This window comes from Giraffa tippelskirchi, chromosome 8 (genome assembly GCF_054371585.1).
Source record: "Giraffa tippelskirchi isolate mGirTip1 chromosome 8, T2T-mGirTip1v1.2.pri, whole genome shotgun sequence".
Classification (NCBI taxonomy): Eukaryota; Metazoa; Chordata; class Mammalia; order Artiodactyla; family Giraffidae; genus Giraffa; species Giraffa tippelskirchi.
The window spans coordinates 51421831-51436458 of NC_137282.1; the positions used below are offsets into that span (position 1 = coordinate 51421831).

A 14628-nucleotide genomic window follows, 5' to 3' on the forward strand; every position below is an offset into this window, starting at 1 on the left:
TATTTTACAGATGAGGAAACTGAAGCTCCGTGGCTCCATTGCTCACTTAAGCTTTTTCAAGTTTGCAAGTAGAGTAACTAGAACTCTCTTGACAGTTGCCCTGTCTTGCTGATGTTTTTTTCTTTCTGATGCCTTAAAAAGATGACTGTGTGTAGATTTATGCATCTGACTGGCAGAAATCAAATTTTTCTTCTTTTTGTAGGAATCCTATACCCTGCTTAACAAATACGGGCTTCTGATAGCAAAGGAAGAGATGGACAAAGTGGATACCCTGCGTTACTCTTGGGAGAAGCTTCTGGCACGTGCCTGCGAAGTGCAGAATGAACTAGTCTCACTACAACCTGGTTTCAGAAAAGAGCTTATTGGTACCGTGGAGGTTTTCCTCCAAGACTGTCACCAGTTCTATCAGGATTACGATGTGGTACGACTGTGTGTATTTTTGGGGAAGAGTGAATACAGCATACCAAATATTGTTTAAAGCTTACATGTCAAACTTAATGAAATCCCCCTAGAAATGGAAATTTTTATTTTTATGAGACCAAAGGTATTTCCCTTTCACAGACCTTTCCCCTTCAATTTCATCCAGGATAATTTCAACAGTAAATGGAAATTAAAAAGTGCTGTTTATATCATTGGTCTCTTACTGAAGTGTTTGGTAGCTTTCTAGATTTGCGTAGACAAATATTACTCAATTATAGTTATTGTGATCATCCTTCTCATAGCATTCATTGTTCTGCAAATACTGCAGAGCTGCCCTTGGTGCTGAAGATACAAAAGTGGACAAAACAGATTGAGTCCATATTTTAACTGTATGTATATGAGTTTTGGTGCAGAATCTTCAACTGGGAATATGTTGTTTAAGGAGACCCATTTCCAACCAATTTAATGTGCTGCAGAGGGGATATGTGTAAAGTATAGGGTAAAATATTTATCTATTAATAGTAACACACTAAAATGAATGAAGTTAGGAGACTAGATTCATGCACCAACTTCATGGTTGAGGAAGCACAGACATCCAGATTTTTTTGATTTACTGCCAAGTGATCTCCTTTCTACAGGATCATCTACCATTCATTTGGCCTCTTACCTGGTTCTGTAATCGACCTTAGGTTTACTAAACCATCCCAAACACTCTGAGATAGGTGACTTGATACAGGTGAAATTAAGGTCAGAATAGTGTTTGATGTGGAGAAGGCAATGGCAACCCACTCCAGTATTCTTGCCTGGAGAATCCCAGGGATGGGGGAGCCTGGTAGGCTGCCGTCTATGGGGTTGCACAGAGTTAGACACGACTGAACCAACTTAGCAGCAGTAGCAGCAATGTAGGAAAACCTGATTAGAATGTTAATATTACAAGTCACTTTAGAAATAGGTATTAGAGTGATGAAGTCTGTAGGTTGTGTGGCATTAGTGCTTTAGCTCAAACCAGACACTGTACTTCTTACAATTATTGACCCTTCTTTGTCTGTGTCGCCTAGTAGATGAATGGCACATATTTTTAATTTTCAAAATTTCTTGACATATGAAAGTTCTGACATTAACTTGGCTTTTTTGGCCTTGAAAATATTTCCAAACGAGTCACTTTCTTGAGTCCTTTTTTTTACAAATAAAAAGCTATATTTCCTATCCTATATGTGACATGCATGAAAACAAAATTTGATATGCAAATACATTGAGCTTATGAAATTTGCATGCAGATACTTCATTTTATTTTATCTTTTTAAACTGTTTGTTTCAGAATGGTCCAATGGCTAGTGGCTTGAAACCCCAGGAAGCCAGTGATAGACTTATCATGTTTCAGGTAATCTGTTTAGTTTCTTTGACCTCCTATACAACCAAAACCTCGATGTGTTTTGCTTTATTTCCACAGTTTTGTTTATTTACTTTTCAGCAAGTTTAAATCCTAAAGGGTACATCATCGCATGGATTCTGTGTCCAATGGCCTTAGCAGGAAGGCTGCTTCGTAATTTGGCACTAACCATACCACTGTTTCCATAGCACAAGTTATTGTTGGGCTTCGCTGATAGCTCAGTTGGTGAAGAATCTGCGTGCAGTGCAGGAGACCCCGGTTTGATTCCGGGGTCAGGAAGATCTGCTGGAGAAGGGCTAGGCTACCCACTCCAGTATTCTTGGGCTTCTCTTGTGGCTCACCTGGTAAAGAATCTGCCTGCAATGTGGGAGACCTGGGTTTGACCCCTGGGTTGGGAAATCCCCTGGAGAAGGGAAAGGCTGCCCACTCCAGTATTCTGGCCTGGAGAATTCCATGGACTGCATAGTCTGTGGGGTTGCAAAGAGTCAGGTCGGACACGACTGAGCCACTTTCAAGTTATCTTTCCTCAGATTACTCTGGTCTTGTTAGGTTTTCCATCAGGAGTTACTGTGGTGTTCCTTGCTTTGTGCACATAAGCACATCCCTTGCTTTTATAGAATTCAGTTTCATCTCGACCATATGCATCTTCAATTTTCAGGAGAGCTGTGTGCTCCCTCTGGTTCTGTAGACCCTGCTTAGAGCAGGCAAAAATGGTGTTGCACCGCAGCCTGCCAGACATGTTTGTCGTTTTAGAAGTCCTGTTCCCAGCAGGCCTCCACAGGGTCTAAGATGGCTGAAAGAGCTCAATGTGTTTTAAACACATACTTTCCCCCCTCTTAATATAGAGAAGCTCATTGTGGAATACAGTATATATTTACCTTTTAAAAACTGTGATTTGGTATGTTTATAATTAGAATTGGTTCCCATGTAGTTAATGGTACTCCTACAGTATTCTTATTTACATGGAATCAGAGATCGTGCATGTTTGCTTATTGTCAGTCTTTTTTTCATTTGCATGTTTATTCATGTGTAAACCATTTTTGATGAGTTTTCACTTGTATCTTTATTAGAATCAATTTGATAATATCTATCGGAAATACATCACCTATACTGGGGGAGAGGAGCTTTTTGGTCTGCCGGTCACGCAATATCCTAAGCTTCTCGAAATCAAGAAGCAACTAAATCTTCTTCAAAAAATATACACTCTGTACAACAGTGTCATAGACACTGTAAATAGCTATCACGATATCCTGTGGTCAGAAGTAAATATTGAAAAAATCAACAGTGAACTTTTAGAGTTCCAGAACAGGTGAGAAATTAATGTTTAGCATGCCCAAAGCTATTGAACCTCAAATACTTTCTTCTTTGATAGGTTATCGGGTTCTCTTTTCACTCAGATGTTTCAAGAGCACATTGTGTTTCATTGCTATTGTCTGTTGACATCACCCTTGTCAAACACTATTAATTACCCCAGTGTGTACCTGGTGAGACAACTGCATTCTTTAAACCCAGATGAATCTTTCCAGGGGCTTTTCTGCAGCTTAGAGCTGATCTCTATTTATATTACATTTACCAGACATTTGAAGTTTATGTTAGATGATTTATTTGGAATAAAAGCAAGAGCCCTTTGATTTTTCTACATCTTTTAAATATTGAACCTAAAGAAAATGGAGAGTTATTGGTTGTAATTTTCAGTTGATAAGCTGGTACATTCTGCTGTGCTTTGTACTCTAGGGTCTCAATATGGCTCTGGAGAATTGAATTGAATTGAGAAGCACCTTCTTTAAAATAATGCCTCTTACCTAATTTTTATGAAGGAATTGAAAATATTAGTCCTGTTTGGGAGGAGCGGTTTTCTGTAATGTAAATCCTACAGTTATCCTCTGAGCTGTGAGATTTAACAACGTGGTGGCTGTTCTGGGTGGCCGTTTTTGATAGAAATGCTAGCAGACAGTCTTGGACTAGAGACATCCAGGCTTATATTCAACTGACCTTTCACGCTGGCTTTGCTTCGCAGGTGTCGGAAGCTGCCCCGAGCCTTGAAGGACTGGCAGGCTTTTTTGGATCTGAAGAAGACCATTGATGACTTCAGTGAGTGTTGCCCACTGCTGGAGCACATGGCCAGTAAGGCCATGATGGAACGGCACTGGGAAAGGATAACGACTGTCACTGGGCACAGTCTGGATGTGGGGAGTGAGACTTTCAAGTTAAGGAATATCATGGAGGCCCCTCTTCTGAAATACAAGGAGGAAATAGAGGTATGATGATAGAGGATGTGATGTAGTGGGAGACTGGAAGGTCCCAGGGGATTTATTTCATAGTTTTCCTACCTTATGGACTGTTGGAGAAGGAAATCAGGTGAGGACAATCAAAATTCTTTTCCTGCGAGTCACCTTTTACTTCTTCAACAAATATTGATGTGATACGTTCTGTGTTAAGTGCTGGGGACAGAAGGACGCGTTCCTGCCTTCGTAGACCATTAAAAGTTTGTATCATTAAATAATTGTACAAATGAAGGTGTAGGTACAAGCTTCAGTAAATGAAGAGTGCTGCTCTATGAGAGCCTCTAATAAGGGGGTGGACCTATATGGGGGTGGAGGGAGGGTGATGAAAGTCAAGAATACTGGGGTGCATGGGCATGACTTCTGGGTGAAGGGGGTGTGCTTGTGTGGTGAGGGGGTGAGGGGCTTGGAAAGTGCAGAGAAGGCAGTGTCGGGCCGCTGGAACAGCAGGGGTGAAGGGGCTGAGGTGTAGGTATAGGGGACTGAAAGGCCAGGGTGGCTGAGGTGTGGAGGTGGGGGACAGAGGAGACAGCTGAAGATGGGGTGGGTGGAGGGCGGCTAGAACATGCCATTGATTTCAACCTTGGGAGCAATCACAAGCCCTCTGGGAGATATATTTTGATTAGGGAATGGTGTGGCTAAATTTGCATTTTGTAAAGATCACTCTGGTAGCTGTGAGGAGAAAAGATTGGAAGACATAAAGGGGGAATCCTAGGAAAACCAATTGGGAGCTTATACGAATATCCCAAGCAAGAGATGATGCATCAGCTGAGGGGGCAGGGTGGGAAACTCGAGTAGAGGAGAAAAGACTGAAGAGGTCGTTAGGAGGTAAAACTGGGTAGAATTTGATGATGGAGGGAACATGATAGGGGAACAGGAGGGGTAAGAATGAACCCTAGATTTCTTGCCGAGAGATCTAGGCGAATGATGGTGCTTATAACTGAGATGGGGAAAACTGAAAGGGAATCAGATAGAATGATAAGGTGCAAAGACCATGAGCTTGATTTGGGCGTGAGTTCGATATTCACAGATTGTGTTCTGGGTTCCCTTGATGCATCCAAGCAGAGGAGCCCAGTAGGCAAATGGATGTGGGTTTTTCCTGGAGATGCAGAAGTTGCTGGCTGCGTAGTCGTGGAAGAACTCATCCAGACAGGCAGTGCAGTGTGAGGTGGGAAGTTGGCATGGATGAGTTTGACTAATGGTCCAGGAGAAGATAAGGCTGCAGAGAAGACGGGGAAAGTGACCCGAGAACTAGGAAGATGGCAGGTTTCTGTTCTTTCTTTCATCTTGTACTGCATTGATTCGACTTTAGAGTTAAATCAGAGACACATTAAATTTTTTTCCCCAAACTTTTAAGTTTATATTTTGTATTGAGATTTAGTCGATTAACAGTGTTGTGGTAGTTTCAGGAGAGACGTGTTAAATTTTGAGTTTTTGATTAAAGCTGTAAAATTAAAATGTTATTGCATTTCTTTTTAATCCCAATTTTTATTGAGATATAATTGACATTTGACATTGTGTAAATTTAAGGTGTTCAGAATAATGATTTGATACATTTATATTGCAGTATAATCTTCAGTGTGTTAGCTAACACCTCAATTACCATTTCTTCTACTGGTGGAAAGAGTTTAGATCTAGTCTTTTAGGAAATTTGATGTTTAGAATACAGTTTTGTTGTCTGTAATCACTGAACTGTGGATTAGATCTCTAGGACTTATTTATCTACTATTTGCAAATAGATAGAACATCTTTACCATTTCCATACCTCCAGCCCCTGGTAACTACCATTTCACTTTCTTTTCTTTCAGGATTTTTTCTTTATTTTTTTTTTAAGATTCCACATATAAGGGTTATCCTACAGTATTTGATTTTTTCTGTCTGACTTGTCTCACTTAAACCAATGAACTCAAGGTCCATCCATGTTGTCACAAATGGCAGGATTTCCTTTTTTCTCATGGCTGAGTAGTATTTCACTTCTGCACATCTTTTCTGTCATCTTTCTTTCTGGAATAGTTTGGTGGAAAATTTTACAAATTAGGGTACATCTATATCTGCATGTATCTGTAGACACTCTGTTATGTGCTATCTTAGTCGCTCAGTCATGTCCGACTCTTTGTGACCTCATGGACTGTAGCCCACCAGGCTCCTCTGTCCATGGGTATTCTCCAGGCAAGAATACTGGAGTGGGTTGCCATGCTTTCCTCCAGGGGATCTTCCCAACCCAGGGATTGAACCCAGGTCTCCTGTATTGCAGGCTGATTCTTGACCATCTGAGACACCAGGGAAGCCCCTATAGACACACACATACCATTTCTTATACTGTAGTCTGTGCTGTGCTATGTGCTCAGATGCTCAGTGGTGCCTGACTCTTTGTGACACCATGGACTGTAGCCCATCAGGCTCCTCTGTCCATGGGATTTTCCTGGCAAGAATGCTGGAGTAGGGTGCTATTTCCTCCTCTAGGGTATCTTTCCTACCCAGGGATTGAACCCCCATCTCTTATGTCTCCTGCATTGGCAGGCAGATTCTTTACCACTAGCGCCACCTGGAAGCCCCCAAAGATCTTCTTTTTCACACTGGGAGTATAACCTGGGCCCACCTGGGTGAAAACCAGGCATCCTAACTGCTGCATCATGTGGGAGAGGACATACTATAGTCTAGATCTGGAAATATATAAGTATTTATGCTGCTACTGCTGCTGCTGCTAAGTCGCTTCAGTCATGTCCGACTCGGTGCAACCCCATAGACGACAGCCGACCAGGCTCCCCCATCCCTGGGATTCTCCAGGCAAGAACACTGGAGTGGGTTGCCATTTCCTTCTCCAATGCATGAAAGTGAAAAGTGAAAGTGAAGTTGCTTAGTTGTGTGACTCATAGCGACCCCTTGGACTGCAGCCTGCTAGGCTCCTCCGTCCATGGGATTTTCCAGGCAAGAGTACTGGAGTGGGGTGCCATTGCCTTCTCCATAGTATTTATAGATACATATAAAAGGAGTGAAGACAGGACTTCTGCTGAATTTACTATTCAAGAAGTATGTGTGACTTTCAGGTGATTAAATGAGAGCTTTCATTTTTAATAGGACATCTGTATCAGTGCTGTGAAAGAGAGGGACATTGAACAAAAGCTGAAGCAAGTGATTAATGAATGGGACAACAAAACATTCACATTTGGCAGCTTTAAAACCCGTGGAGAGCTCCTCCTGAGAGGAGACAGTACGTCGGAAATCATCGCCAACATGGAGGACAGCTTGATGTTACTGGGTTCCCTCCTGAGCAACAGGTAGGACAATCTTTCCCCTAAGGTTTGAGAACTGTAATACCAAACACTTCAAGGGAGATTAATTAAAAAACGCAACAGTACTCCTCATTTAATTTATTCAACATCAAAAGTACTTGTTTTAATTTTAGCCCTTGGCACAGCATGGATAATACTGTTTTTATTTCATTATCCTCTCTTTGGGGGATGTGTTGGAGACCCTCAATTGGGCAAAATAACGCAACATGTAATTAGTCACTTGGATTTTGCAGAGTATTTCAGCTTTGCTGCTGACAAGCCTCACTGCACAGCTGACAGCTCGACAGGCTCTAGATTCTAGAGGGAAAATTATTCTGGATTTTAGAATAATGACTTTACTTCGGAAACCTTTTTGTCAACATCTATGGACTAGAAACTCTTAGTTGTGTACCTGCTTTAATGGGGTGACAGATTAAGATGGAGAATGTATGTGATTCATAAGGAGAAGTAAAACAGCACAGACTGATACCAACCTAACATTTCCGTCTGACAACAGCAATAGAGAAAGCTGTCATACTTTGGACATGTGACCCAGAGACTCATAAACTTAGATTTCTTTGGTTCAGTGCTTCCTCTTGCTCTTTGTGAAATAATTTTTTTTGTTTATCAGGATTTTCTCAAATATAGGGTAATTGTGTAAGTGTTTGAAGTGAGTAATACAGAATATAAAATTAGTTCTTAGAGATTTAGACCATTTGTAACCTTGAGTCTGAACTATCGGGTTGGCCAATACAGAAAGACCTTTAATGAACTTTTTGGCCAATCCATTAATCAGAATTTGGTGTTTTTTTTTCAAATGAATTCGGTTATGTTTACACCCAACCAGAATTAAGGATAGATGGAAGATAACATACCCTATGGAGGTAGAAAAAGTACACATATACCTTAAACATAGTGTTAGGAATGGGTAACCTTTTCTTACCAATGGCATGGAACCCACAGACAAGAGTTGGGGAGGAACACGTGTTCAACAGAAATTTAGGGAACACCTTCCATGTGCCGTGGGCTTCCCTGGTGGCTCAGTGGTAAAGAATCCACATGCAGTGCAAGAGACTTGAGTTTGATCTCTCTCTGGGTTGGGAAAGATCCCCTGAAGAATGAAATGGCAACCCACTGTAGTATTCTTGCCTGGGAAATCCCATGGACAGAGGAGCTTCACAGGCTACAGTCCCTGGGGTTGCAGAAGAGTTGGATATGACTTAGCAGCTAAACCATCACCACCACCATGTGGCCTATGGTCTTCTGGGTGCACTGAATAGAACAGTGAATGGAACAAATATCTCAGTTGCTATGGACCTATATTCTTGTGAAAAGCATGAATAAAACCCCCAGAAAGATGTGTAGAATATTAAAGCAATCTGTTTAGCACATAAGAATAGGGAAATGAAAATTTTATTCACTAATATGACTAATATTTGAGATGATTTCCAGTCCATTTAATGTTGGACTGGAGAGATCAATAAATGGAGAAGAAAGAGAAGAGGAAAAACAATGAAAGGAAGTACAATCATTTAGGATTAAAATTGTCTGCAAATAACAGAAGCACCACATGCAATATTGCTTAAACAAGACTGAAGTTTGCATCTTTCTCATGTACAAAGAGTCCCAAGGTCAGTGGCTCAGGTGGGAGTGTGGGCTCTAGCACGTCACTGGGGACCCAAGCATTGTCTCACTCTGTTTTCCAGGTGTAGCCCTTCTCCTCCATCTATTCTTTACATCCAGTGCTGCTGCTCACTTCTCATCTGGAAAAGTGGTTTCCAGATTTGGCTACACACTAGACATAGCTTTGTTGCTGTTGTTCAGTTGCTCAGTCATGTCTGACTCTTTGCGACCCCATGCACTGCAGCACACCAAGCTTCCCTGTCCTTCACCATCTCCCGGAGTTGCTCAAACTCAGGTCCATCGAGTAGGTGATGTCATCTAACCGTCTTATCCTCTAGGGAACTTAAAAAAAAAAATTCCCAGTGCTTGTGTTGCATCCCAAACCGATTGAATCAGAGTTCCGGGGGTGGGATCTAGGCAGGCGTTGGTAGTTTTTCATGTTTATCAGATAATTAGAATATGCAGCTAGTGCTGAGAAATATTGATGTGGAACTTAATCTCCCAACTGTACATTGCTGCAAAGGAGGCTGGGAAATTCAGTATTTTAACTGGGTACCTATGAGTGTAGGTAGAAATGGGGTTGTATATCTAAAGAAGAGGGAGAAAAAGATCAAAGACTTTGGAAGACCACTGTCATTTTCTGCCTCAAGAGGAAAATGGGAAGATAGATTAACTATGAGAGGAGCAGAGATGTGGCTGTCAGGGTTTATGTGTGGACATGAAGAAACCCTCAAGCATATGTGTACACACAGACATGAGTGAGGTAAACAGGAGTGGATGGGAAGTTGGAAAGAGGCCCAGAAGAGGGCAGGCTAAAGAGAGAGTCCAGACAGCATCATACTTGAAAGCTGAATTTGTTGTTTGGTCCCTTCCAATGATTCCGTAATGGTTCCATATTGCGTGAAAAGCCAGAGACCCCATGGAAAGGGCACAGAAGGTCAGCAGAGAGAAAGTTATTCCCTTGCCTGCAGCAACAAAGACTCGAATGAGTGGAGTCCAGTCTAAGGTCTGATCTGCTCCTTAGATGGCACGTCTCCCACCTCTGTGTGTGTGCGTGTGTGTGTTGCTCAGTCGTGTCCGACTCTTTGCGACTCCTTGGACTGTACCCCACCAGGCTCCTCTGTCCATGGAATTCTCCAGGCAGGAATACTGGAGTGGGTTGCCATTTCCTACTTCAGGGCACCTCTCTATGCTCTGAATCACAAGGGGGAAAAGTCAGTTTAACAATGCCCAGCATGTAGTGATGAATTAAGCACTCAGTAGCATTGGTTTATTTATTTTTAATATTTTTCATATGAAAACCATAGCTTTATTTGGAGCGCCACACTTGGGGCAGTAGGCTTCACAGCTGCCGAGCCCCCCAGCTCGGTCTGCAGGTCTGTCCTTCTGATCCCCAGCATGTGGAGGCTGGTGCTGCCTCGGATGGTCCCCAAGGCTGTGCCCTGCTTCCAGGAGGTGGGGCCCTGGGTTTCAGGCTTCCCTCTGACCTGCGGAGGAGGGAGCTGCCCACCCCGAGTGGGGCTGGTCAGCTCCTGGGAGTCCTCGTCCCACTCCGGCTCCCTGCAGCAAATCCCGAGGAGTCAGGGGGTCAGCCTAGACCGGAGAGGCTGTGGAGGGAGCCGGGGGGTGGGGGGTCCTCCCAGCGGGGCTCTGTGTCAGGAGCCCCTCTCCAAGTCTGGGGAGGCCACTTCCCTCCCCAGAGCAGCCACCGCTCTGTCACTGTGAGCCCAGCCCTAGGTCGTCCCTATAGCAGCCCGTGGCGAAGGGGGTGTTACCCCTGCTGGCGGACCAAGGTGATGGGGCCCGGAGAGACGGGGCCCTGGGTCAGGGTGCCAAGTAGTCCGCGCGGGTTCTGCACCCAAGCCTCCTGCACTCGAGGCTGTGTCTGCGTGTCACGCGTGGGCATCCATTTCTCCAAAGGCATTTGTGCCTTTTCTTCCCCGTGGCCCCACCCTGGTCTAGTGTGTGAAGAAGAACCCCGGCTGCTGCTTTTCACAGCGGAGGACCTCTTAGAAGAAGCGAGAGTGAAGAAGGGAAATGAAAGAGGAGGACCGCCCGGAGGAGGCATTCCTGGGGAGGAAGCTTCGGGGCTGAGGGCTGGAATTGCACAAGGGCCCCGAGATCCTGGGAAGGAGGAGAAATGAGAGGATCCGCCCCTGGGGGAGGGAGAGGGGAAGTGTGTGTGAGGGGGTACTCTGTGGGTGACATTGAAGGTAGAACACCTGAAAAAAAAAAAATTATTTTAAGTTTATTTTTAAATGAAACAAACATGAATATTTTTAATGATAAAAGGTACAATTCACTAAGAAAATAGACAGCATAAACCATTAGACACCTAACAACAAAGAAACAAAGATACTTAAAGCAAAAATCAGAAGAAATATAAAGGAAAAAAAACCCATATAATCATAGTGAGATATGTTAACATTTCTCTGAGAATATTTTATCAAGCACAGAAAAAATAAGAGTAGGAGCATCATGAATGATGTCATTAATTTAAATGTAATAGATTTCTATTTATATTAATCTTAAATCCTACACAAATATGGTAACATCATTTTAAAAGCAGGAACATAATCAAAGTTGTAATGAAATATGTGAAAATCAGGATTTTTAAAACCTCTTTAGTTTGAAAACAACAAAAATGAAATACCAAAAATCCCCAAATTCTGAATGTGTTTCTCATCTTAGGTACAATATGCCATTCAAAGTCCAGATTCAAAAGTGGGTACAACACCTTTCCAACTCAGCAGACATAATTGAGAACTGGATGATGGTGCAAAATTTGTGGATCTACCTAGAAGCCGTCTTTGTGGGAGGAGACATTGCCAAGCAACTTCCCAAGGTCTTAGAAATTTCTCTGTGATTTCATTAGGTTTTTAACTTCGAGAACTAATAGCTCATTATCCCTTTAAAAATGCAAAAATATTTCTACCTCTATCGAACCACCCCTTCTCCAAGCTTTTTGTTACTGTTGTCAAACTATTCTTGAGAGAGAGAGAGAAATTGTGGAAGAGAGAGGCATGGAAATAAGAGTAAGAATGCTTTAAGATTGTGAAGATTTATAGGAAATGGAGGGTTAAAAATCAAAGAATGAAGGCCTGCATAATTGATATACTTCTTCAGATAATTTGAAGGTGGAACTTGGAACATTGTGGAATTACACAGTCGTTATCTTGACAATGGTAGGATAATTTGTTCTTCTATTACTGACAGTTTAAAATAACTCACACTATAAAATATACCCAATTATATCTGTAGTGTAAAATTGAGGGGCGGGAATCTGCAAGGAAAAGCTCCCAAACAACACAGGCCTCTTATCAAGATGTTGAGTATGTTTTTCTCAACAAATTGTAATCATATCACTAGGTATGTATGGAGTATAGTTTGAGATTAAAATTTTTTCTTTTTTACCAGATTTCAAGGAGTCTTATTCAATTACCTTAAATTGTGTGCAAAATTATAACATTTTAGCAATAAGAGTTTTAGAAGCATGATAATGTTGAGTGTTCTCTTCACTTTGGTTTCCTTAGCTTTCTCTTTGGTTAGTTTTCAGTTTAATTATAGAAGACAGATCTATTAGCAGATATTTTGTGTGTGTGTGTGTGTGGTTACCAATGAAATATATCCATACATTAAAATTTTAATTATTTATTTATTTTTGCACTTATATTTGGGCATGTTTTTCTTCTCGATTGGTGAAGAAGAGTCTCAAATTGGACTTAATGATGGAAACTTTCACATACAATGTTGGAGGAGCTAGGTAGAGTTTTTGCCTCTCATATTTGATATATGTGCTCATTGGTAAAATTCAGAAAATTTTAAGAAAGAAAATAAGAAGTATTCCTACTCTCTCAAAATAAACTGTGCATTTTCCATTTTTCCTAAAAAAATCGATTCAAAAATATTTCAAAATATTAAGGCTATATTATAATTAATTTTGATTATAAAATTTTTAAATGTCTGTTTTCTAAATACACAAATGATTCAATGCTCAGTGTAGAAAGCTTGAAAAGCATAAGTTTCACTTAATTTGGAAATTATTGAAAACAATTGGGAAGGTCCTTTTCTCCCATATTATCTTGTATTGTATTATTATTTTTATATCTACTTCCTGTTTTCAGTTAACATAATGTCAGTCTCAGGTTTGAGCTGAAGATGCTTATTTAAGAAGGGGTCAGTTCAGTTCAGTCGCTCAGTCGTGTCCGACTCTCTGCGACCCCATGGACTGCAGCACGCCAGGGTTCTCTGTCCATCACCAACTCCCAGAGCTTGCTCAAACTCATGTCCATCGAGTCTGTGATGCCGTGCAGCCATCTCATCCTCTGTTGTCCCCTTCTCCTCCTGCCTTCAATCTTTCCCAGTATCATGGTCTTTTCCAATGAGTCAGTTCTTTGCATCAGGTGGCCAAAGTATTGGCGTTTTGTCGGAGCCAGCTGACGAGTCAACGCAGGCACAAACGCGGGATTCTTCGGCGTAGAAAGAGACAGACACAGAGGCATTACAGGTTGCAGTGATCCTCTCAACGCCCCGCTGTGTCTGTGTCTCTCTGTGTCTCTGTGTCTGTCTCTTTCTACGCCGAAGAATCCCGCGTTTGTGCCTGCGTTGACTCGTCGGCTGGCTCCGACAGCGTTTCAGCTTCAGTCCTTCCAGTGAATATTCAGGACTGATTTCCTTTAGGATTGACTGGTTGGATCTCCTTGCACTCTCCTTGAGAGTCTCCAAGGGACTCTCAAGAGTCTTCTCCAAAACCACAGTTCAAAAGCATCAATTCTTCAGCGCTCAGCTTTCTTTAGGGTCCAACTCTCCTATCCATGCATGAAGGGATGTTATAGTGCAAAAGGCCCAGGGAGGATTGAAATAGAGTATGTATGACATTTCAGGTGTATGCGGGTATCCAGACTGTTCAGAAGTCCACCCTTAGAGGGAGGTATATAAAACACTCTATCCTTGAGGTCACAGACGTGTCCAAGTGTGCTTTGTTACCTTGTTCTGATAGGAAGCCAAGCGCTTTTCCAATATCGATAAATCTTGGGTGAAGATCATGACTCGGGCCCATGAGATGCCTAATGTGGTTCAGTGCTGTGTTGGAGATGAGACCATGGGGCAGCTGTTACCACACTTGTTGGACCAGTTGGAAATCTGCCAGAAATCCCTTACTGGGTAAGTTCACTGGCTTTGTGAAGGCTCTTAGCATCCTATAGATGAAAGGAATCAGAGAAACTAGATGGAATTAGCCAATTGGTTTTCTTTTGCTTAGACTTTATTCATAACCAACATTGTGGCATAGATAAAACTGAGCGTTTGGAGCTTTATCCACTCTCCAATGAGTTACTATTAATTGATTTTCTCTGATGTTGAAATTATAAGATTAACAGCTTCTTCCATCACTGGGACAAGATCTTGAAAATATTTTCATACAGTCCTTGTTTTTAAAATGAATATACCTGTTTTTCTGATATCTTTCTTGGATAAACATCTAAAGAAGCAAATTATTTCATTAAACTCAACTAAGAACAAAATAGAGAACTGAGAAGATGGATGGTGACTGCAGCCATGAAATTATAAAATGCTTTCTCCTTGGAAGAAAAAGTATGACCAACCTAGACAGCATTTTAAAAAGCAGAGACATTACTTTGCT

At 41.8% G+C, this 14628-nt stretch overlaps 1 protein-coding gene and 1 pseudogene across 1 annotated transcript in view; one reads left to right on the top strand and one right to left on the bottom strand.

Moving 5' to 3' along the window:
- Nucleotides 1-14628, top strand: part of DNAH5 (dynein axonemal heavy chain 5) — a 310603-nt gene that overhangs the window by 117961 nt on the left and 178014 nt on the right. The window contains exons 25-31 of the mRNA XM_081520843.1: nt 203-421; nt 1739-1801; nt 2881-3119; nt 3828-4068; nt 7171-7370; nt 11679-11832; nt 13987-14150. Of these exons, the coding sequence (XP_081376969.1) occupies nt 203-421; nt 1739-1801; nt 2881-3119; nt 3828-4068; nt 7171-7370; nt 11679-11832; nt 13987-14150 (1280 nt within the window). The remainder of the gene's footprint in view (nt 1-202; nt 422-1738; nt 1802-2880; nt 3120-3827; nt 4069-7170; nt 7371-11678; nt 11833-13986; nt 14151-14628) is intronic.
- LOC145517061 (large ribosomal subunit protein eL33 pseudogene) lies at nt 1881-2549 on the bottom strand (annotated as a pseudogene).